General features: G+C 41.7%; 1 protein-coding gene across 2 annotated transcripts in view; it reads right to left on the reverse strand.

The window, feature by feature from the left end:
* Nucleotides 1–21,365, reverse strand: part of TEK (TEK receptor tyrosine kinase) — a 122,296-nt gene extending 100,931 nt beyond the window's left edge. For both annotated transcript variants that reach the window (XM_054502247.2, XM_054502246.2), the window contains exon 1: nucleotides 19,688–21,365. In XM_054502247.2, coding sequence (XP_054358222.1) covers nucleotides 19,688–19,739 — 52 coding nt within the window. In that variant the 5' untranslated portion in view covers nucleotides 19,740–21,365. The remainder of the gene's footprint in view (nucleotides 1–19,687) is intronic.
* Nucleotides 21,366–26,020: the final 4,655 nt, after the last annotated feature.

Below are 26,020 nucleotides of genomic sequence, written 5' to 3' on the forward strand. Positions count from 1 at the left end.
ATCACATAAACAGAATAACAAAAACCACGATTATCTCAATACATGCAGAAAAGTCCTTCGACAAAATTCAACACCCTTTCATGTTAAAAACTCTCAATAAACTAGGTATTGATGGAACATATCTCAAAATATTAAAAGCTATTTATGACAAACCCACAGCCAATGTCATAATGAAGGGGCAAAAACTGGAAGTATTCCCTTTGAAAATGGGCACAAGACAAGGATGCCCTCCTCTCACCACTCCTACTCAACATAGGATTGGAAGTTCTGGCCAGGGCACTCAGGCAAGAGAAAGAAATAAAGCGTATTCACATAGGAAAAGAGGAAGTCAAATTTTCTCTGTTTGCAGATGAAATGACTGTATATTTAGAAAACCCCACCATCTCAGCCCAAAATCTCCTTAAGCTGATAAGCAAATTCAGCAAAGTCTCAGGATACAAAATCAATGTGCAAAAATCACAAGCATTCCTATACACCAATAGCAGACAAACAGAGAGCCAAATCATGAGCGAGCTCCCATTCACAATTGCTACAAAGAGAATAAAATACCTAGGAATACAACTTACAAGGGATGTGAAGGACCTCTTCAAGGAGAACTACAAACCACTGCTCAATGAAATAAAAAAGGACACAAACAAATGGAAAAACATTCCATGCTCATGGATAGGAAGAATCAGTATCGTGAAAATGGCCATACTGCCCAAAGTAATTTATAGATTCAATGCTATCCCCATCAATCTACCATTGACTTTCTTCTCAGAATTAGATAAAACTGCTTTAAATTTCATATGGAACCAAAAAAGGGCATGCACAGCCAAGAAAATCCAAAGCAAAAAGAACAAAACTGGAGGCATCAAGCTACCTGACTTCGAACTATACTACAAGTCGACAGTAACCAAAACAGCATGGTACTGCTACCAAAAGAGATACATAGACCAATGGAACAGAAAAGAGGCCTCAGAAATAATACCACACATCTACAACCATCTGATCTTTGACAAACCTGACAAAAACAAGCAATGGGGAAAGGATTCCCTATTTAATAAATGGTGTTGGGAAAACTGGCTAGCCATATGCAGAAAGCTGAAACTGGATCCCTTCCTTACACCTTATACAAAAATTAATTCAAGATGGATTAAAGACTTACATGTTAGACCTAAAACCATAAAAACCCTAGAAGAAAACCTAGGCAATACCATTCAGGACATAGGCATGGGCAAGGACTTCATGTCTAAAACACCAAAAGCAATGGCAACAAAAGCCAAAATTGACAAATGGGATCTAATTAAACTAAAGAGCTTCTGCATAGCAAAAGAAACAACCATCAGAGTGAACAGGCAACCTACAGAATGGGAGTAAAATTTTGCAATCTATCCTTCTGACAAGGGGCTAATATCCAGAATCTACAAAGAACTTAAATAAATTTACAAGAAAAAATCAAACAACCCCATCAAAAAGTGGGTGAAGGATATAAACAGACACTTCTCAAAAGAAGACATTTATGCAGCCAACAAACATGAAAAACTGCTCATCATCACTGGTCATTAGAGAAATGCAAATGAAAACCACAATGAGATATCGTCTCTCACCAGTTAGAACGGCAATCATTAAAAAGTCAGGAAACAACAGATGCTGGAGAGGATATGGAGAAATAGGAATGTTTTCACACTGTTGGTGGGAGTTTAAATTAGTTCAACCACTGCAGAAGACAATATGGCAATTCCTCAAGGATCTAGAACTAGAAATACCATTTGACCCAGCCACCCCATTACTGGGTATACACCCAAAGGATTATAAGTCATTCTACTATAAAGACACATGCACACACGTTTATTGTGGCACTATTCACGATAGCAAAGACTTGGAACCAACCCAAATGCCCATCAATGATAGACTGGATAAAGACTATGTGGCACATATATACCATGGAATACTATGCATTCATAAAAAAGGATGAGTTTATGTCCTTTGCAGGGACATGGATGATGCTGGAAACCATCATTCTCAGCAAACTAACACGAGAACAGAAAACCAAACACTGCATGTTCTCACTCATAAATGGGAGTTGAACAATGAGAACACATGGACACGGGTGTGGGGGCCATCACACACTGGGTCCTGTTGGGGGATTGGGGGTTGAGGGAGGGATAGCATTAGAAGAACTACCTAATGTAGATGATGGGTTGATAGGTGCAGCAAACCACCATGGTACATGTATACCTATGTAACAAAACTGCACATTCTGCTCAAAATGTACCCCAGATCTTAAAGTATAATAACAAAAAAAGTTGTGTTACTAGCTTACATCACGGAGTTGCATCTGTTTTATGTTGTTTTGGCATCTCTAAGTGTTGGCTCTTGCTCGTAATGGGTGTGAGTGAGGAGAGGCCTGCTTCGGGGAATCCAGTCAAATCTGGGTTACACCATACAGTGATGGAAGCCAAAATCCTTCCATCCTCTGGCCCCAATCTGGGTAATCTGGCTGCATTTAGCTGCATATTTTAATTCCTCCATGCTTCCATCACTACTGTCTCCTCTGTGCCAGAAATGTCCTTAAAAGTCTAATTTCAGTTAGTGGAGCCTGATTGATTACCCTAGACTGGAGCAGTTTCTCTCTGGTCTGTGCTATATTGCCCTGTATTTCTATGGAAACTTTATTGCAGTCTGAGTTGCATAGTCATTTTTATATACAGTCTATCCTCATCATTTACAGATTCTGTATGTGTGAATTTTTCTACTGGCTAGAATTTATTTGTAACCTCAAAAGCACTTTCCCAGTCATTTGAATACATGCAGAGTCCCTGGATAAACACATTCCCAGCTGAAGCAGAACTTCTGCTCAGCCCTCATATTATAAACAAGTATCCTTTTTGTGATATATTTAGTGCATTAGTTTTTAATATTTTTGTGCTCTTTATTGCCATTTTCACCATTTACAACGGTCCCAACTCTAGTGCTGAAGTGCCGTCTACTTCTTAAACATCGCAAAGCTGTGATGTGCCTTAGGAGAAAACGTGTGTTAGATAAGCTTGGTTCAGGCAGGAGTGCCTCTGGCTATGAGTTCAATGTTAATGAATCAGCCACGAAGACCAAATGGTTTGTCTTTACAACAAGACACAAATAAAGCAGGGTTATGTATTAATGTGTTGACGAAAATGTCGTGACCAGAAGCTTGGAGTGACCCTAACCTTGTGTTCGTGGTTTATAGAACATAAGCACTATGAATAACAACAATCTACAGCATGTCTACCTGTGACCCCAACAAAAACCTCCTTAGCTGCACGTTTCTGTGTTTTTTTTCTGTTTTTACCTGCTGAGTACCTGACTCAGTGTTGGGCACAGAGTAGAAGCTCAAAAAATATGTATAGAATAGAAAGGGTTGGAAAGAAATGAGATGTGTTGAGAGAGGTAGGATGGAATGGAACAACATTTATACAGATTCTTGGAGGCAGGGTACTCTTAGGAGCAATTACCCTAGTAGCACAGGGAGATACAAAAAAATAATGATAGTTAATATTATATTGAATGTTTGTTATATACCTATATTTTGCTAAGCATTTGACACGCTTCAAATCATGTAACCCTCATTAAAGGGTAATGCTGTTATCCTCATGCTACAGAAAGGTGAAACAATTTACCCAAGGTCACACAGCTGTCACATTTTTGAATGGGGCTCCAACCCAGATTTATCTGGCACCAGAGTCTGTGTTCTCAACTGCCTGGGCATAAGGTGAAAAGATGGGCTTGGTAGGGGTTATAAGCCATGAGTTTCATTAGAAAGATCTCTAGGAGAGAAAAAGGGGGCCTCTAATAGAAGCTAGTCTTAGTCACTGGCTCTCCTAGCCTGAAAAAGAAGACAGTGATGCAGTTAAAGGTGACTTTTTCCTGGCTGGCAACAGCACTGCCCTTTGTTTGATTCCAGAAGCAGCTGGCAGAACTCATGTATTACTCATGATGCAATCATAATTTACTGATGGGCTTCCATACACTAGAGTTACTCAGTAGTCAGAGCTGTATCCAAGCCTGTTAGGCGATTACTACAGGCTTCTGAATGTGGCTGAGCTTCTGCAGCTGTTGTGTGTTTCTGGCTCCAGCTCCACATCTCTTGGCAGATGGTTTGTGTGAAAAGCACTGCTGACTCTGGGTGTGAGATACACAGGGCCAAGGGGGGTGGGGAGACCAGGCAACACAATGCAAGCCCATGCTGGTTAGGTCTTGAGTTTGTGGCTATGATGCAGTTATGAGAGAGGAAAAAGGGGATTTATAAATGAGCGACTGGGGACTGTTCCGAAGGTCACTCCTTCAAGCCCTTCTGCTGGAAGAGAATCAGCTGACACTAGGCCAATCTGCGAAGTCAACCCTATCCCTCCTATAGTGCATATGGTATAGACCTCATATGCACAGGTGTTGATTGTCAGATGGATTAAATATTAGTACTGTCACTAATTTTCCTTGTATTTTCTAAATTTAAGCATTGTTCTAAATGGTTTATAAGAACTACCTGAATTACTTGTTCCCCCCTCCAAAAAAACCCATGAGGTAGGTACTATCATGCTGCATATTTTACATATGAAGCTGAGTGAGTTGCACCACAGTACAAAGCTAGTAGTTGTTATAATAGGTTTAATTATTGGCCCCAACTCTCCAACCTTCCTTGCTTCCACATTCCTGCTTTGGCCTCATTGTGGGCAGAGTGTATTTCCCGTCCCTTGACTTTGGACACATCACTTTGGGAGTGACAACATGCTAGTTCTGAGCCAAGGCCTTAAGAAGCTCCACTTGTTTACTTGTTTCTACTTAGCTCTCTTGTGTTTCTAACATCACCAGTAAAACATGCCCTGAGTGATTCACTGATCCAAGAAAGATGATATGTGTGCAGTCATCCAGGCAACTCACATACCTGCAGCAAGAAGCAGAGCTGCCCCAGCTGCTGAAACCTGAAGCAGAGCTACTCAGCTGTGTGAAGCAGAGCTATTCAGCTGTGTCAAGCATAGATCAGCTGAACCTTGAATGAGCCAAAAACACGGGAGTAATCATAAATGTTGGTTTAGCCACTGAGTTTTGGGAGTAGTTTGTTACATGGCAACAACTAACCGATACAGTAGTAAGGCTGGGAGGCAAGCTCAGATTGTCTGACTACACTGTACGTGCATTAAGCTGTAATTTACATTGCCTTCCATGCTCTTTTCAAGTGAAGAAATTCGCCAGGTGCGGTGGCTCACGCCACCCACCCGGCACTTTGGGAGGCCAAGGAGGGTGGGTCACCTGAGGTCAGGAGTTCAAGACCAGCCTGACCAACATGGCAAAACCCCATCTCTACTAAAAATACAAAAATTAGCCGGGTGTGGTGGTGGGCACCTGTAATCCCAATTACTCAGGAGGGTGAGGCAGGAGAATAGCTTGAACCTGAGAGGCGGAGGTTGCAGTGAGCCGAAATCATGCCATCGCACTTTTGCCTGGGTGACAGAGTGAGACTATCTCAAAAGAATAAATAAAATGAAGAAATTTAACCTCTATTGAGTTGACTGAATCTGAACAAAGTGCTGACTTCTCTGGGCCTCAGTGTTGTCATCTGTAAAATGAGCAGGTTAAACTGAACCAGAATTTTTCAAAATATAGAACATTAGTTCCACGTGATACTCAAAAACAACAAAAAAGATTATGCAAGTCTCCTAGAATTGGTATTCTGTTAAGAGAGTTCAGAAACACTGGCCTAGATAATCTTTTATATCTCTGACAGTTCCAGTATTCTGTTACTCTAGGTAACAGTGCGTGGCCTCTCCATGAAAACACCTACCCTCATTACAGTGTATTTATGAAACTAAAATATTTCCTAATTCAGGTGATTTAGGGACCACATGCAGGGGATGGAGAGTATCTGTGATGGAAGAGCTCTTTCCCTACTCCCTTTACAACCCTGCATATCCTTTTAGTACCTTGAGCCTATGACGGCAGAGAGAAGGACCTAACCCCTTTTAGCAGCTCACCCTATAATTAAGCTTACAGAAAAGCACATGGAAATAGGAACCTACCAGGATGTGAGACATCTCTCAGAAAGGAATCTATGCTTACCTGCCCCATCTCCCTCACTTCCCACTTTCTCCTAAGCCCAAGCCCTGTCCATTCACTAAAAATGCTTTGCAAGAGCACCTAGCTGCCAATTCTCTAGTCTCTCTTCCTAGCCTGCTCTTTCCTCCAATTTTTCTTTCTTTTTTTTTTTTTTTTTTTTTTGAGACAGAGTCTTGCTCTGTCACCCAGGCTGGAGTGCAGTGGCACCATCTCGGCTCACTGCAACCTCGGCCTCCCGGGTTCAAGCGATTCTCCTGCCTCAGCCTCCCAGGTAGCTGGGACTACAGGCATATGCCACCACGCCTGGCTAATTTTTTGTATTTTTAGTAGAGACAGGGTTTCACTGTATTAGCCAGGATGGTCTCAATCTCCTGACCTCGTGATCTGCCTGCCTTGGCCTCCCAAAGTGCTGAGATTACAGGTGTGAGCCACTGTGCCTGGCCTCTTTCCTCCAATTTTTGATATAGTTGAAGCTCCTCCTTCCTTGGCACATCCTTTCAGGATCGTCAGTCTCCTCTTTCTCTACCCGTATTACCTCTCGATGTAGGTTCCCAGACCTACCCTGCTGTCCTCCTCTTATCTCCAGACACGTCTCACTACCTCACACAGCTTCATCCTATACCCTAAAGTCTCGTATAAGTGTCTCTGTCCCTGCCCACTTGGCCAATCTCAAACCAAATTACCTTTTCTCCAACCCATCTTCCCACTTTTAATCCCTGCCACCTTCTTCAATGAACCCACTGTGTAGCCGCAAAAACCACTGCAAAAAAGTCTCTTAAACTTTTTATCCCAAATTTTCATGCTTTCCCCTCTGCCTAGAATGCCCCTCCTCCTCACTTCCACTCCTGATCTTCCATAATCCTGTTCTCCCTTCTCAAATGTCACCCTCCTGGTGAGATCCCTGTTTTCTCTCAGAATTGCTCACTCCAGTTTCCATGCTTCCATCTGCCTTTATTAGGGCAGGGTTTCTCACCCACCAGACTGCAACTGCTTGAGTTCAAGTCCCTCTCTTAACTATCTTTGGAACTCCAATGCCTAGCAGGTTCCTAGTACACAAAAAGGGTTCAGTAGATGCTAGCTGGAATGGATGAGTAGAACTGACCAACTATTTCTCTACTGATGGGCATTGCCTGCTGGTTAGCTGGGCTTTTTGTGAGGAAGCCCACTGTGCCCAAGGTCTTGTCTATAATTTTATTAACAAATATCCACTTTCCAGGTTTCCTGGGAGAAACAAAATTAGAATCTGTGACGGTCCTTTGAGACAGATCGATCACTGTGAAACTCTGTTTCACTTTGTTTATGTCACTAGGATAGTATTAATTACATGCCCACATTGCTTTTGTTATTTATTTGGACACACATGCACATACACAGTTCTAAAAAGGACAGGATTCCAGTGGCTAACTCATCTGGTTATAGCAGTGTCTCTCAAACTGCATTCATTCATGGATCACTTTTGTGATTCTTACTGAGTCTACATACCACCTGTGCAATTTTTCTATCGATCATTATATTTAAATTAACTTTTTTTCTTATCCTCATATTAACGAGGACTAATCATGAAATCACATGACTGGTATGATACATATGCACACATATATACATATATCTATAAACAGATGCAAATAAATGTTTATATAAGTAAATAATTTTGCATATTACATATAATATGCAAAATATATATTTATACATATAAAAATAGATATGTATATAAATAAAATAGATATGTATATAAATTTATAAATAAAATATATTTATAAAATAAAATAAATTTTTATTTATGAAATATATATACAAATCATCTTGCAGGCCAGCAGTAGTACATACAATACACTTAAGGTAACCCTAACTCAGAACATTTAATACAAAGCAAAGGTATTTTATTTATTTATTTATTTTGAGAGAGTTTCACTCTTGTCGCCCAGGCTGGAGTGCAATGGCACAATCTCAGCTCACTGCAACCTCTGCCTCCCGGGTTCAAGTGATTCTTCTGCCTCAGCCTCCCAAGTAGCTGGGACTACAAGTCTGCACCACCACGCCTGGCTAATTTTTTTTGTATTTTCAGTAGAGACGGGGTTTCGCCACGTTGGTCAGGCTGGTCTTGAACTGCTGACCTCAGGTGATCCGCTGGCCTCAGCCTCCCAAAGTGCTGGGATTACAGGCATGAGCCACAGCACCCAGCCAGCAAAGCAATTTATTAAAGCATTTCTTCGTCAGCTAGTATATCAAGTCAGGTACTGGAAATATTGAAATGCTAAACATAGCTCATAACTCAGTAGGCAAAACCAACCAGTAAACTGTAAATTGTAATTAAATTTTCTAAGTATTATGACAAAGGCAAGTACCAAGGTGCCTGTATCTGAAACCTCTTAAGCACCAGTGCAAACCCTCCTCATCCCAGCTTTTGCCCTGGCTGCTCCTGCAAGGGCCACTTCTGATCTTTGAGCAGGTGCAATCTCAAAGTAACTCACCTAGAGCCCAGTCGAGTATATCTTACTCCCTCACCTGTGGTAACCTGCTAGGTTCTTAGGTCTACATAACCCTTGAACAAAGAAAGGGAATAGCAATAGATGAATGCCTCCCCTTTTCATTTGCAGATGAAGTTCTAAGTGTCATTTCATAAGGCTCCTCAGAAAGTCTGGAGCACCAGGCTTCTGTCGCTGCAGCCAGCTTGACAATGCATCCTTGTAGAGTTTCATTCCACTAGTCCCTCACTCTTGCTTCCTGGGATCATTATCCCACATAATCCACCTGCACATACACCTTGGCCTTCAGGCCATGTTTTTGCCTCAGGCTAAGGCAGGGCCCTAATCCATGCAAGGAGGTTAAAGAAGACTTCTTAGAAGATATAACACCTGAGCTAAACCTCTAATCATGAATAAGTAAAGCAGGTGAAGAAGAGGTAACAAGGGCATGCTAGAAAGAGGAAACAGCATACCAAAGGCATAAATGCTTGAACATGAATGTTTGGAAACTGCAAAGAGTCTGGTATGACTTGAGTACACTTCCATCGTAGTATGTGGGACTGAGAACCACGAGAGGCTGCTGAGGCAGGCAAAGACTGTCTCCTGAAAAGCTGCTGACCACAAGCAATCACCACCACCACCACCGTCGTCTTCTTTGATTCTGAAGTGGTAGCAATAATTAATAAAATAGATGGATGTTTAAATTAACCCCAGAAGATTAGAACATACTTTCCAGATGCAAGGGGTATTGGACACAAAGTAGAATTGAGACTAAAGGAAGGTGGAATTAGAGGAAAGATGTGCTGAAATGGGGGCAGAGCTATTTCTCTCTTTCTCACACACACACACACGCATGTGCACACAGACACCAGGATGGATCCAAAAATCCAACAAGCTTAGTCACAAGTGAGGCAGATTCCACTGGAAGTAAAAAAAATTGTCAAGAAATAGGAATCGATAGGTTTGGGATAAATCAGGTAAGAACCTTCAAATGACAGATCATCCTAGAGCCTGTGATCTGTCAAGACCCAGAAATGAGAGGAAACTGGGGGCTGGCAGGAAAAAAGTTGGGAGCCCAATCTTGTCAGCTCGTTGAGCAACAGAAAGGAATCTCCCCACCTGACTCTCCACATTTTTAGCAGAAGCCCAAGAACCCACAGGTCTAAGCCTCTCTCACCTTGTCCCCACTATAAGGCCAGACTTAGGGCACCAAGGGAAGCCAGGGAGCCTCATCTGCATGGAATGTGGGTTGCCTGCCCTCGTGGATAAAAATGTGCTTTGAAAGGAGTAACATAAGGTAACATATGAGACACCAGTTTCATTTATAAACAAACCTTAATAACATCTGATTTTTATCGAGTGCTAACTATGAGCCGGCACTGTTCTAAGTATTTTTAAGTTATTTTTTTTAAAAAGTCTTCCCCAAAACCACATGAAGACATGCTGTTAGCTTCATTTTCTAGGAACTAACCTGAGGTGACCATGAAACACTAGTTCAAAGGCAGCACAGCGAAGTGTTTTAAAGAGCCCAGGATTTGGGTTCAGGTCATTTTTCAGTGTAACTCTTGTCTCCATCATTTCCTACTGAGACATGTGGTCAGTCAGGATGATTCACTTCCAAGGGATAGAAGCTAACTCAAAATAGCTCAAACAAATAAAAGAAACTAGCTCACAGAACTGAAAGAGGCAGGGCTGGGTATTTGAAAATCCTCGGACCCAGGGCTCAAATGCTATCAGAGTGACTGTCTTGGTCCATGTTTTGTTATTGCCCTCATTCTCTCGTACTAAAGACTAGCTTCCTTCAAGTGGTCAGCGAAGTTGGTAGCTCCAGGGATACAGTGTTCTCTATGAAGAAAGAGAGCCTTTTGCTTTCAAAGTGCTCATAAATTCCCAGGGAAAGAGTCTAACTGGCCCTGTTGGGTTGTGCATCTTCTGTTTGAACCAACTGCTGTTGTCAGTTGGCTGGGACATTCTGTGACATTCTGTGACCAGTGATTGGCAGACCCATCAGAATCACCTAGAGGGAAAGCATGGCAGTTCTTGAAAGTTTGAAATGTTAGGCATCCAAAATAATGGATGGCTGCCATTTTCCGGTTTGTTGTTGTTGTTGTTGTTGTTAAGATGGGGTCTCACTATGTCACCCAGGCTGGAATGCAGCGGCATGATCACGACATTCATGCAGCCTCAAACCCCCAGGCTAAAGCGATCCATCTATCTCAGCCTCCCGGGTTGCTGGGACCACAGGTGTGTGCCACCATACCCAGCCAATATTTGTATTATTTGTAGAGATGGGTCTCCCTATATTGTCCAGGCTGGTCTCGAACTCCTTGGCTCAAGCAATCTGCTTGCCTCGGCCTCCCAAAGTGCTGGGATTACAAGCATGAGCCACCACACCTGGCCGGTCACTTACATTTTAACCTTGGACATGTCACTTAACCTTTGTGAGCCTTGGTTTCCCTGTCTATTAAAAAAAAAAAAAAAAACAAATAATACCTATAGTGTAAAGTTATTGTGAAATATTAAAAATCATATTTAACACTTGGCACATAGAGGCATTCAACCTAGGGTAGTCATTTTTGTTTTGTGGTTGTTTCTGACACAGGCATCAGAATTTGAAGCCCATCCCAGATTCCCAGATGTCTAAAGCACTCCTGTCCCCAGGGTGGAGTCCCCTTTGGCTCTGCAGCCAGACGCCTTGCACAACCCAGGCCCTGTGTGCCAAGGTTAAGCTGGTTCACCATCTGACGGCCGCAGAGCAGTGAGTGCCTCCCCAGCCCCAGCAATGTCAATACTGCCTTCCTGACTCCGCCTATTGTATCTGGAGGAAAGTGGCCGAGCATTGTCTTCCACTGCTCCCCCCAGGAAGCATGATATCACCCTTTAACAAAAGCGGGAAAGCTGACAGATCTGCTGAGATGGGTGTGACCAGCACATACACCTCACTGGTCAAGCCCTGGGCAAGGGGCTGTGACAAGCAGAGAGCAAATGGCAGCTGCCCACGATGCCCCTCAACCCCATGCCTGACTGACTTCTTCGGCTAGTCCAAATTTTCTCCCTCTCTTTGTCACACCCATACCACATTAGACATGAAACCACCAAGCAATGGGTATGCACTCCCTCTAATATGCAGATGTATTGAAAAGTGTTAGGACTCTGCCCATCTGGCACATCCATGTCTTCACACCTGCTCCTGCAGCCTTTGGGAAGGAGCATGAGAGAAGAATGATCGGATTCCTGAAGGCACAAAAGGGGACAATGGGGGTGGGGCTGGGGGAAGAGGTCACAGCTAGATCTAAAACTCATTCTGCACGTGTAACACGAGTTAAGGAATCGTCTGGCCAGATGGGTGAGAATAGGGTTATCAGTTCAAAATTCCAAAAATAAGGGAGGCAACTTTAGACATTCCCTTTCCTGAAAGCCAGGAGTGAAGCCAGCTGCTCTCTTCCAGCTCTGGTTTGGTGATGCTGCCGGTGCAGCTGGCTCTCTGTAAAATAACACACCTGCAGGCTGGTGCTCCAGTGTCAGGCCCGGAGGCTGTTACTCTGCTGCCCCATCTTACTGTCTTCTTAAAATTCTCTTTCCGGCCGGGCACAGTGGCTCACGCCTGTAATCCCAGCATTTTGGGAGGCCGAGGCAGGCGGATCACGAGGTCAGGAGATCGAGACCATCCTGGCTAACACAGTGAAACCCCGTCTCTACTAAAAATTAAAAAAAAAATTAGCTGGGCGTGGTGGCAGGTGCCTGTAGTCCCAGCTACTCTGGAGGCTGAGGCAGGAGAATGGTGTGAACCTGGGAGGCGGAGCTTGCAGTGAGCCGAGATCGCACCACTGCACTCCAGCCTGGGCAACTGAGCGAGACTCTGACTCAAAAAAAAAAAAATTTCTTTCCATGGCTGCTACAGCAGCAGTTCTCTAAAGTCCCGCCACAGCAGCAATTCTCTAAAGTCCCAGGATAGGAACGTCATTGGTTTTGCTTCTCCTGTCAGCTCCTTACCTGTTTCTTCTTCATCAAATTTTTGGGTATCTGCTCTTTCTCGTTCCTTCATTTCAATCTTGAAATACAGCCATGACCGTGGCTTCACTTACCATATACTAAAGATTTCTACATCTCAATCTCTTGCCCAATCCGCTTCCTCTGAGCTTCAGATCTGGAGAGCCAAATTTTGATAAATATCTTCCTTTATGGCCGGGTGCGGTGGCTCACGCCTGTAATCCCAGCACTTTGGGAGGCCAAGGCAGGTGGATCATGAGGTCAGGAGTTCAAGACATGGCCAACATGGTGAAACCCCGTCTCTACTAAAAGTACAAAAATTAGCCAGGTGTGGTGGCAGACGCCTATAATCCCAGCTACTCAGGAGGCTGAGGCGGGAGAATCACTTGAACTGGGGAGGCGGAGCTTGCAGTGAGCCAAGATCGCGCCACTGCACTCCAGCCTGGGCGACAGAGCAAGACTCAGTCTCAAAAAAAAAAAAAAAAAAAAAAAACTTCCTTTACATGTAGCCTCAAAATCAACATGAACAAAATAATTATTTGCCTTATCCCAGCCCATCTCCATTCAGCACACTGAATGGCACCACCATTACCCAAATCAGAATGCTGGAGCAATGACTTACTCTCCTCCCTCCCTCTCAACCTGCCATATGCAACCAATCACTAACTCCTGCAGTTTCACCTCCTAAATCTCTCTCAAGCCCCCTGTTATCCTCGCAGTCCTCTTGCCTGGAATGTTAGGAAGCCAAGTTGGTCCCAGCTTATGGTCTCTACCATGTTAATCCATCCTGAAAACTATTATTAGAGTGAATTTTTCAAGACATAAATCTGATATATGACATGATAGAACAATCACTGCTAAATTTCAACATGTACAGAATGAGGGACAACCTACTTAAAATGGCTTGTGAGGCCCTTCTTGATCTGACCCCAACTTTAATTCTCTATCTTCATCCTACATTATAGCTTCACTCAGCTTCCTCAAGCTTGCCCTGCTATTTTATACACACCCCCTTTGTATAGGTTGCTCCCTCTATGTCCTTTCTTCCCTTTTCCTTTTTATCTTGGTTTCAAAATCATTTGGCTAGGAGCAAGTTATAACTATAACTGGACATGACTTTTGGCAATATTCACAACTATTTAGGAGTTCTTGCAAACAGAGAAAAATCAACCTACAAGTTGTTTTCAAAATACTACTCATTTTCTTTACTTGACATTCCACGTTTTTAGACATTTAATTAAATATTTATGTTCAATTTGGTTTCGTTTGTTTGTTCTTTTTTTGAGACAGGGTCTCGCTCTGTTGCCTAGGCTGGAGGGCAGTGGTATGATCATGGCTCACTGCAGCCTTGACCTCCCAGGCTCCAGCAATCCTCCCACTTCAGCCTCCCGAGTAGCTGGGACTACATGCACGTGCCACCATGCCAGGCTAACTTTTGTATTTTTTGTAGAGACGGGGTTTTGCCATGTTGCCCATGCTGATCTGAAACTCCTGGGCTCAAGCGATTTGTCTTCCTCAGTCTCCCAAAATGCTAGGATTACAGGTGTGAGCCACTGCACTAGACCTTTATGCTCAATTCAGATATTGCTATTTCATTTTCTATCATTGGACCCAATAAAAACTTCTACAGCCCTTGAAAAGCTCAGATTTTGTAAATACCTTTATTTGCTGTAATATCTCTATTAAATCATTTATCACAACATTTTACAATTCATCCACCTATATTCAGTTTTCCCACTAAAATGTGAGCTTAGCAAGGGGAAAAAATTATTTATCCTTATTTATATTCCTAGTTTCCAGGACAGTACATGGCTCAAAGGAAACCCTCAATAAGTCTTTGTTTATTGAAAGGATAGATGAGTGAATGAACGAATGAATGATTGGCACACAGTAACTCAATAAATATCTATTGAATAGAAAATACGCCTATGTTATAGGTAATATTCAACAATCGTACAATACCTCATCTTAAGTAAGGCCCTGGTTAGACCCACTTTTATGAGTATATCTTTATGTTTCACACCTAACAGAAGAAACTTTCTTTCAACTTTATTTACATCAAACATTTAATATAAGCTAAACTTTCAAGATGAGAGTGAATATCATTTACAAGATATATAAAATTGATTATCAGATTGGTGCAAAAGTAACTGCAGTTTTTGCCACTACTTTTCACCAACCTAATATTATTTTTTATTTTATTTTTATTTTTTTTGAGATGGAGTCTCATTCTGTTGCCCAGGCTGGAGTGCAGTGGCATAATCTCGGCTCACTGCAACCTCTGCCTCCCTGGTTTAAGCGATTTTCCCGCCTCAACCTTCCGAGTAGCTGGGATTACAGGCACATGCCACCATGCCCAGCTAACTTTTGTATTTTTAGTAGAGACAAGGTTTCACCATGTTGGTCAGGCTGGTCTCAAACTCCTGACCTCATGATCTGCCCACCTCGGCCTCCCAAAGTGCTAGGATCACAGGCATGAGCCAACGTGCCCGGCCCAATGTAGTATTATTATTTCGATGTTACTGAGATCCTTTCTACAATGTTCTCTTTTTCCTTTCAGCTCCGCTGTGAAGTATTAACATTTTCTTACTGTGACCATAAAACTCCATTCAACAGAAATTACTAAAGATTAAATACATGTACTAATGAGAATAGAAAAGAAATAATATCTGTTGTGAGAGATTTAGAGGCTAATTGGGCTAAATCTGGCTGCCCAAAGCTCAAAGACACAATCTGCATGGTAAAGGAGCCTAAACTTAGGGGAAGAACATCAGGAGGAAGAGTTGGCCTGGGCAAATTGAGTTGAATTGTGTTTGCAGAGTAGAGATGAAAGATGCCATTTCTAAATGGATGGAACAGCATGAACAAGAGCCAAGAGGAAAGAATGTGTAGATTGTGGAGACGGGCCTGGTTGAAGCAGACAAGATACAAACGGGGATAAATAGGTAAGTGAGGGGAGGGTAGACGGGCAGCTGGCAAAGTGTTTGGGTTTATTAAGTTGGAATTGGCCAGCACAAAATTTGAGAGATAGGATTATACTGAGGTTTTGTAGAAGGAGACAGCATCTATGAATATTAAGTGGTTCTCCTACATCCTGGGACAGATTAGATCAGTCTTGACTAGCACAGTGGTTCTTATAGCAACACTTCTCTTTTGATTATACTAGCTTCATTATTTATTTTATTTTATCTTATTTTATTTTATTTTATTTTATTGAGACGGAGTCTCACTCTGTCACCAGGCTGGAGTGCAGTGGCGTGATCTCGGCTCACTGCAACCTCTGCCTCCTGGGTTCAAGCGATTCTCCTGCCTCAGCCTCCCGAGTAGCTGGGACTACGGGCACACACCACCACATCTTGCTAATTTTTGTATTTTAGTAGAGATGGGGTTTCACCATGTTGGCCAGGATGGTCTTGATCTCTTGACCTCATGATCCACCTGCCTGGGCCTCCCAAAGTGCTGGATTACAGGTGTGAGCCACCACGCCCGGCCCCAAGCTTCATTTATTAAGAGAGTTCTCACTGGCTAAGCATTTCACAGGCATTGTCACATTTGATTCTCATCACAACCCTGGAAAATGGGTATTTCATCCGTAAAAGATGAGAAAAATGTGGCTTAGAGAAATTAAATAACTTGCTTATGATTATCCAGGTTGGGCTTTGACTTTGTAATCCACGTTTCCTCCTTCAGTTTGCCTGCTATGTTTGCTGTTAAATTTCTCAGGTCTTCAGTGTTTCATGGATGTGCTCTTAGCAGTAGATTTAAGTGAAGTGATTACCATTTCTGATTTGGACTTCATATTTCTGCTAATGCAACACATTACAGCTTATGCATTACCTTTTTAGCAGGCAGAGCCTATGTTGTCTTCCATGAGTTTTATGTATCCCCAAAACCTAGGTGTCATTCACAAGAACTTTCAACAAACCAGGTCTCTCCCACATTAAATATACATAACTTACTTCTTGAACCCAAACACAGAACCAGACATTTATCTATTTTGAAATGGTATCTTTTTGTTTTGGTTTTCCACCCTTCCAGCCTAGAACAATCTATTTAAATCCTGATTCTGTGAGCTCAGCGGTAAGCCATCTACAGAGAATAAGCAGGTGATACAATCACACAGATATCCTTTGGGGAGATAGAGGCTCAGGAGGCAAACTGATAATTTCAGAAGAATTTAGAGCCCACCCACCTAAATTCCCCAGAGAACATCACATAGTCTTTTGAGATGAACTTAGAAGACTCCTTCCCTCCTGGAGAGACGCCTTGGAAGAACTAGACTCTTCCAGGAAGCTCTCCCAGGGCAGGGCTGAAAGGGAAATGCTGAGACCTAACAATGAAGACAATGCTTGGAAGGGAGCATCTGTGAAAAAAGCAAGCTCCTCCCTCTGAGAATAATTCCAAAGGGTGTCTCCGATCCCAGCTTTCAGACCTCCACCCTTGATTACTCAGACCTAACACTAGCCTTCCGAGACCACCCCTAACAAGGGGGTTTCATCTGGGAGCACTTCCCTGACCTTACAACTGTTTCCTCTGCCACCCCAGACAAGATGTCTGCTATCTCTGAATCCAGTTGTTATTTAAAATGTCAAGTGACAAGGCCGGGCGTGGTGGCTCATGCCTGTAATCCCAGCACTTTGGGAGGCTGAGGCGGGCGGATCACTTGGGGTCAGGAGTTCGAGACCAGCCTGGCCAACACGGTGAAACCCCATCTCTACTAAAAATACAACAAATTAGCCAGGCATGGTGGCACATGCCTGTAGTCCCAGCTACTCGAGAAGCTGAGGCACAGAATCACGTGAACCTGGGAGGCGGAGGTTGCAGTGATCTGAGATCGCTCTACTACACTCCACTCTGGGTGACAGAGGGAGACTCCGTCTCAAAAAAAAAAAAAAGTCAAGTGACACAGTAAAGAGGTATGAAGGCATGAGACTAGAGACTTCCTATTAGATCAGTGTTGATCACGTAGAAGATACTATGATAAATCACAGTGATTTTTTTTTGTTAGTTTTCTACATATACAACTTTTTAAAGAGAGCAGCCTGGTTTTATGAGGATAGAAGAGTAGGGAAAAGCTAATATAACGGAACCTGTTTGAAAGCTGAAGTTAGCAATGATTCTCAATTCAGAAAGGAAAGCAACAGAATCTAGGAGTATTTGTGAGGAGCTTCTGAGAGCTACACACCCCCTCCAGCCCTCTTATGGGTCAGCAACTCTGTCATCCAGAGCCACCTTCACTGAAAAAAAGTAGCTTTTTTTTTTTTTTTTCAGTCTGTAGGTTCAGAAAAAATAAATGAGAAACAACCCACTGGACTAGAGAGACAAACCTTTAAGCCATAAGCCCCTTGCTCCACTGCTATAGTCTACCAGGAGTTTGACTAGAGGAACGGGCTCCTATGGCTGTGGACATGATCTAGCTGGATTCTTGTTGTAATTATCAAGCCTTGAGCAGTCATGCTCATGGAGGCTTAGACTAGGAATGCAAGTTACGATCAAGACAACAGACCTACCTCAGAAACTAACCTTGCTAGTGTCACCCTTCCTAACAAGAACATGACCTACTTCCTCTCCTTGGTCCTCTCCCTTTTAAAGGCAGTGCTGTTTTTTTCCAGGGATCTAAGGTCTAGACATAGAACAACTATTTTGGCTACATACCTTTTTGTTTGATTTTATGACAGTTTTTCTAAGCCTGTATTGCAAAGTGCTATAACGTAGTTGCTTTAGGGGTAAAAAAAGTGAATGAAAACAGTTGTGTGTGTATTAACCTACAAAGTACCTCAGAGAAACTATAGACACCTGGGCTTCACATCACTATAATCCCTGGTATAGAATCAGTTCCAGATTTCATGTCACTGGTAAATAATGGCACTCAGAAAAAAAAAAATCAAAAATGGAATCATGATAATTATTTGAAGTACATATTACTGGAGAAGTCAACATTATTTAAACAATTTCCATATAAATACTGAAGCCACCTAAAATCTTTAATTTTTAGCAACTTGTGTTACACATTCTTGAAGAATATTATTAAATTCTCAATATATTGGTTGTAGAGAGCTATAAAACAAATTGTATTCAACTCTTATTTAATTGGATTAGTTTTTTGAATATTTAATAAAATATTTCAAACATCTAGAAAATATAGCAGATACTTATGTATACTCGAATCAAATTATATTAATATAGCCTATATCCATGAAGTTTAGTGAATTTTCCCAAATTTATCTCCAATATCAATTCAATTTTCGTTATTATAATTAGAATGTTTTCAAACCAAAGGGGAGAGACTGATGGCAATGATAATGTATTTGTGATCTGTAGTTCAGGTTTGGATACTGCCTTCTACCTATGTCACATAGGCTGAGTGAGCTACAAAGGCACACCACTATCTTGAGTATCTGAGCAATAAACACACCGAACCCAAACACACTGGCCAACCATTCCTTCACTCTACAACAGGCTTCATATACTCTCCTGTGTTAATGATTTTGGTAACTGCCTAAATTTTTGCTTCATTGGGCCAGTAAACCCTTTATGAATTACTACATGGCAAACATTTTTTAAAATAAAACAAAAATTCTAATAGCCCCAATCTCCCTGACCCTAACTACAAGGAAAAGAAAAAAGAAAAAAGCCTACAATTTCATTGCTTTGCTTAAAATAGGATTGTAGATATAAAATCTTTTTACAGAAAAGCATCTTTGTTCTCTTTTAACAGTGACAATCTATACACTGCCTTAATTGGGCCCCTGTATTTCTCAGCATGAATTTCATTTTTTACTGAAGATTTTCTTTAAAGCAGGTAAAACCGGTTTGTTCTTTAAAAAAATCAATAAGAAAAACACTCCAGAATGAGAAGCAGGAAAATAATGCATGATAGTAGGGAGATCTCTTCAAATAAGATGATTTAATCGGTCCTCAAAGAGTTTCTAACACAGGGGCCAATCACCCAGAAGACAAACTCTAACAAAATCAGTTCATGCCACAGAGCCTTTGCATTTCAGTCCTTCCACACATATTGACTGGAGACTCACAGAGAAATGGTGCCTTTGCTACAGCCACCCCTTGTTCATCAGCACTGATGAGATTTGGGGAGAGCACCCAGAAATCACTAACTCTCTTTTTTAAAATACTAAATTAAAAAAAATAAAGCCAAACCTTACCAGAAAGGAGCAAGCTGACTCCACAGAGAACTAAGCTGGCTAAAGAGTCCATGCTTCCCCAAATCTCTCCATCCAGTTTCCACAGATGTGCATGAGGTCCCAAGGATCCTTTCAAAAACCCAGCGGTTTGTGACTTTCCATTAGCATCGTCCTACTACGTCTTGTTTACAAGTTAGAGGCAAGAAGGAACAGCACAGAAGCAGGCTGTAACAGTCTCATTTCTGTCTGAGCACAGGGAGTTTAAGTTCCTTTTTCCTGTTTCCTTTGTAGATTAGGATGGGAAAGGCTGTATCTTAAAGGCATTTGGTATCAGCAGGGCTGGGGGCACTCAAACCCTATGCATCTTGCAATTCATCAAAACACTTATCTGTTGCTGTTGCTTCTGCTGCTGCTTTTCTGCTGCTGTAGGGGTAGAGGAATTTTTGTTGGAAGTGTGGGTCCCGGTCAGCATTTTCAGAAACAATAGGGGTATCCTCTCATAGGCGGGAAACTGAGAATAACAAGCCCTCCACCTATGTATGGTATGCGATGATGACCAATCCTTCTCAGACTTCTAACAGCTCTCCCGGGGCTACTGGGATCTCTGACAGAAGGAGATTTTGGGTGTGGGGAGCCGTTTTGGCTTTTGTTTTCTCATTTTAACCCACATGGTTTGAATTGGGAAAAGGAGGTTTCTGTGATGAGAAAATACAACCTGAAAAGCAATTAATTTCAGTGAGCACCGGTGAGGTCAATGCTCAATGTAGCCCCAAGAGACCAGAGTCCAAAATTGTTAGCCTGTTTTCTTTCACACAGATGGCCTGTTGGTTGGCCATTAGCCCAAAGATACCCATGTTGCTGGCTATAGTTTTAATTTTCATTAACAATTCATCTAAAGGTGATCAAATTTCTTGAAGAAGTTGGCATAGAAGGATTTTGGTAATGAGAAGGATTTCGTAGTCATTGAGCAATGGTGTTTCAGAAGCAAATTATATATAACATTTAAAAACTAATCTGTGTAAAAACACAAACATACAGGATTTAGATTGGGATAAAAATAGTGCTCATAAGAGGAAAGAGAGTACATGGGCCAAAACGAAAATAGCCATGGACTGTACAATATCTAAAATGAGGTCAGAGACCCTACACTTATCCAGATGATAATTACTCCACAATATGAATTATGACATTAGAGAGTATACACTTTGCTCATCATCGACCTTCATGCCTGAGGAAATCATTATACTCCTCCTTTTCCTACCCACCAGAGGAAAAGGCAGATGCAGCTAGTCTTGACTAATTTCTGTCCCAGGTTTTATCACATCTATGATGAGCTTAAGAACCAATTAATGTTTCCAGTTTGCCGGTGTGAAAAAGCCCAGGTTCTGTCTGCAAACAGAACTGGGTTCAAATACTGGCTCAGCCACATGTGTAGCTGAGAAAAGTTACTTAGTCTTTTTGAGCCTCAGTTTCAACAGCTGTAAAATGGCAAAAATACCTCCTTCCCACGTGTTTTGAGAGGAATAAATGAGGTTTAAAAATATAAAACCATTTGGTACTATGCCTAGTTCATTGAAGTTTCTCATTAAATGTTAATAAGTTTATTTTCTTTCATCTTTCCATTCAGTCTCAATTTAAATTCCAAGAGCTTCTGCTAAAAAGCTATTTTCTATTCTTATGAGATGACTTTAAGTTTGTCATCATGAAAAAAAAAAAAAAAAAAAAAAAAAACAGTGGGCCTGGCACAGTGGCTCACGCCTATAATCCCAGCACTTTGGGAGGCCAAGGCAGGTGGATCACCTGAGGTCAGGAGTTTGAGACTAGCCTGGCCAACATGGCAAAACCCCGTCTCTACTAAAAATACAAAATTTAGCTGTGCTTGCTGGCGTGCACCTGTAGCCCCAGCTACTCTGGAGGCTGAGGCAGGAGAATCGTTTGAACCTGGGAGGCAGAGGTTTCAGTGAGCCGAGATCGTGCCACTGCACTCCAGCCTGGGTGACAGAGCAAGACTCTGTCTAAAAAAAAAAAAAAGAAAGAAAGAAAAATGAAGTTCCGCACAGGCTAAGTTACTTGTTCTGCTGTGAGTAGCAGAGGTAATATCTGAATCCTGAGCTCTGGATCTCCAATTTTTCCTTTGTTTCATAGTTCAAAAGTAGATCAAGAGTAATGTAGGACATCACAAACACCAGCAGGGTATACCTAGACCTTACAGAAGTATTTGAAATGAAACTTTGACAGATAAGAATAGTTTGGTGACACTGAGAAGTGCGGTCAGTTCTTAGTGTGCTTCTGAAATAACTAATGTCAGGATCAGTGGGTGCTCCATTAATTCACTTCAGGAAAATGAAAGGGGCCTCCTCATGAGTCTAGCTCATTCCATTTAATTTGATTTTTCCAGACATACCCACAGTAAAACCATAAAGAAAACCAAACCAAACAAACAAAACAAGCAAACAAACAAGGCTCTTGGCTGATTCTTCATTTTCTATTTCCTGCTTTTTGCACTCAATACATGAAAAACACTATAGACAACACTAAAAGTCTTTGAGACTAATTAACAAAGATATCAATAGATAACAAAACGGTTTTTCTGAAAGAGGTGGAAAATAACTTACATAATACTACTATACCCTGGTATCACATGTCTAGAGGTCAACATCACAAACACGAAGCAAAAGCCTTGTATGCATATCCTTTGGCCCAGAAAATCCAGTTTTTTTTTTTTTTTTTAAATGGAGTCTCACTCTGTCACCCAGGCTGGAGTGCAGTGGCACGATCTCGGCTCACTGCAACCTCCGCCTCCTGGGTTCAAGTGATTCTCCTGCCTCAGCCTCCTGAGTAGCTGGAATTACAAGCGCACACCACCACACCCGGCTAATTTTTATACTTTTTAGTACAGATGGGGTTTCACCATATTGGCCAGGATGGTCTCGAACTCCTAACCTCATGATCCACCCCCCCCCCCCTTGGCCTCCCAAAGTGCTGGGATTACAGGCGTAAGCCACTGCACCCTGCCAGAAAATCCATTTTTATGATATACAGCAAGGCAAAATCAAATATGTGCCCCAAAATTTGTGTATAAGGACATTATAGAAGCATAGTTCATAATAATCAAAGCCTAGAAATAATCAAAATGGTCAACAAAAATGGATTATTTATTAAAAATCATGGTATACAATGAAGTTCCAAACAAATGTTCAAATACTGTGGTGAAATCAGATTGACATAAAAAGATGTGAAAATGTTTATGGTATACTGTTTATTGGGAAAAAAACACAATTTAAACAATGAAATTTATACACACTCAAATACATACCACAGATATACAACAAATATATATCAAAGCGTTGAAAGTGCCTATTTCTGAGTTGTTGGAAAACATAATTTTTATTTTCTTTTTTATACTTTTCTATGATTTTAACATTTTTAGAAATAATGAACATATATGTAAAAATGAAGAAGACTGAGGGGATGTCCTTGAGAAAGTTGACCCAGGGCAATAGGATGTATCCTTTAAAACATCCACTGGCAAACAAGAAACAGAATCCAGGCTACCATATGACCCAGCAATCCCACTGCTGGGTATATACACCAAAGAAAGGAAATAAGTACATCAAAAATATATTTACACTCCCATATTTGCTGCACCACTGTTTACAATAGCTAAGATATGGAAGCAACCTAAGTGTCCATCAATAGATGAATGGATAAAGAAAATGTGGAACATCTACATAGCAGAGTACTATTCGGCCATAAAAAAGAATAACATCCTGTCATTTGCAACAACATGGATAGAAATGGAGGTCATTATGTTAAGTGAAATAAGCCAGACACAGAAAGACAAACATCACATGTTCTCATTTATTTGTGGGATCTAAAAATCAAAACAATTGAACTCAGGGAGATAGAGAGTAGAAGGATGGTTACCAGAGACTGAGAAGTGTTGTGGGAGGGTGGAGGAGGAGGTGAGGTTGGTTAATGGGGACAAAAAAAGCTAGTTAGAAATAATGAATAACACCTACTATTTGATAGCACAACGGGGTGACTATAGGCAATAATGACTTCATTGTATATTTTAAAATAATGTAATTGGATTGTTCATAACACAAAGGATAAATGCTCGAAGGGATGGATACCACCCCATTCTCCATGATGTGGTTATTTCACATTGCATGCCTGTATCAAAACATCTCATGCACCCCATAAATATATACACCTACTACGTACCTACAAAAATTTAAAATTAATAAATTAATAAAATAGGATAATTTTAAAAAGAAACAGAATCCAGATACATAAAGTGTGGCCTCCAGGAGGTGACCAAGAAGATGGGGTGCCAGCCACCTATAGTACAGCCTGGACCTTCTGTCTTTCGCTGGTCTGTGGGCACCGAGCCAACAGAACCATCCCATCTGACTTCTTAAGGACATTAATGAACTTTTTTGTGAACCCACTGTACATAACAGTGGCTAGCAGAAAAAGAAGGGTCAGGCCAGGCATGGTGGCTCACGCTTATAATCTCAACACTTTGGGGGGCCAAGGAGGGCGGATCACGAGGTCAGGAGTTCGAGACCAGCCTGATCAACATGGTGAAACCCCGTCTCTACTAAAAATACAAAAATTAGCCAGGCATGGTGGTACGTGCCTGTAGTCCCAGCTACTCAGGAGGCTCAGGAGAATTGCTTGAACTTGGGAGGTGGAGGTTTCAGTGAGCCGAGATCACACCATTGCACTCCAGCCTGTGGGACGGAGTGAGAATCCACCTCAAAAAAAAAAAAAAAAAAAGAAAAGGAAGGGTCATCAACAATTAAGTTTTGGCCTTCAGCCAGGACACCACAGTTAAAGGGACAACATCCACTCTGGTTTGGCTGTGGAAAATACCTGACCCTCTCCAAACCTCATTTACTCTAAACTCTCTCAGCTATTGCAGCATTTTTCTTTTGTTAACATTGAAATGGCAAGGACTATATTATTCACTGTAGGAAGAGAAACAGAAATAGAAGATGTTGTCTCTGCTTTTGAAGCTCATAAGTACAAAATCCCAGCGTGGTGGCACTGCATCAAAACAGGAAAAGTTAAATCACAAAATCGGGCATTGTGCTGTTGAATACCAAAGGGTGGTACAAGCAATAAAGTTCTAGTAGTTGTTTGCTTTCGTACCCTTTAGACTAGAGAACACCAATTCTCATACTTTTTTTTTCTTTTCCTGGTATTTCCTAGACACAGGTGGCATCTTTCCAGATAGACTGTAAGCTCTTAGGGCAGGAGCTCTGTACTTTATTTTGAATCATCCTATGCCTTCTCTCAATGGCTTAAGAGAAGGAGTAACCTGGATGTCTTTGCAACCATTGTGAGATCATGCGGCCGCAGATAACATAGACTAGGTATAGATAGAATAGACAGGACACAGATACAAGTATTCTCCTGCCTTGAAAAAAAAATAAAAGCTTTAAAAATGACAAAATAACATGAAAAGAAAAGGTAAACTCCTATTCCTCCTTCAAAATACAATCCAGGCCGGGCGCCATGGTTCATGCCTATAATCCCAGCACTTTCGGAGGCTGAGGTGGGCAGATCACTTGAGGTCAGGAGTTCGAAACCAGCCTGGCCAACATGGTGAAACCCCCGTCTCTACAAAAATACAAAAGTTAGCCAGGTGTGGTGGTGCACGCCTGTAATCCCAGCTGCTCAGGAGGCTGAGACTGGAGAATCGCTTGAAACCAGGAGGTGGAGGTTGCAGTGAGCCCAGATTGCGCCCCTGCACTCCAGCTTGAGGACAGAGTGAGAGACTCTGTCTCGAATTAAAAAAAAAAAAAAAAATTCAAATATCATCTCATCTATGAAACCTTTCTCTTGGTAGCTACCGATACCTAACAAACCACCACATAATGTAGCAGCTTAATACAACAGTCATTTATGCAGCTCGTGATTCTGTGGGTCAGAAGTTTGGGCTGCCCTGCACAGTTCCCCTGATCTCAGAGGGCCTCCCTCATGTGTTCACAGTCAATTGTCAGCCATTAAGGTAGTTCAGCTTCAGGTATGGGCTGACTGCCTGTGTGGCAACCAGGCTGGCAGAGCTTTAATTCTCTCTTTAACTCTCTTCCAGCAAGCTAGCCTGACTTCTTAACATGGCAGGCTCAGAAATCCAATAGAGTGGAAATAGACAAGTTCTCTTGAGGCCTAGGCTTAGGATTAGCATATCATTACTACTGTACATTCTGTTGACCACATCAATTCATATCACTAAGACTGCATCCAGGGGCGGAAACATAAACTCCACCTTTTTATCTGAAGAATTATAAAGTCATATGCAAAGTGTGAAACTAAAATAAAATCAAAAATTTTGGTCATTTT

This window comes from Pongo pygmaeus, chromosome 13 (genome assembly GCF_028885625.2).
Source record: "Pongo pygmaeus isolate AG05252 chromosome 13, NHGRI_mPonPyg2-v2.0_pri, whole genome shotgun sequence".
Classification (NCBI taxonomy): domain Eukaryota; kingdom Metazoa; phylum Chordata; class Mammalia; order Primates; family Hominidae; genus Pongo; species Pongo pygmaeus.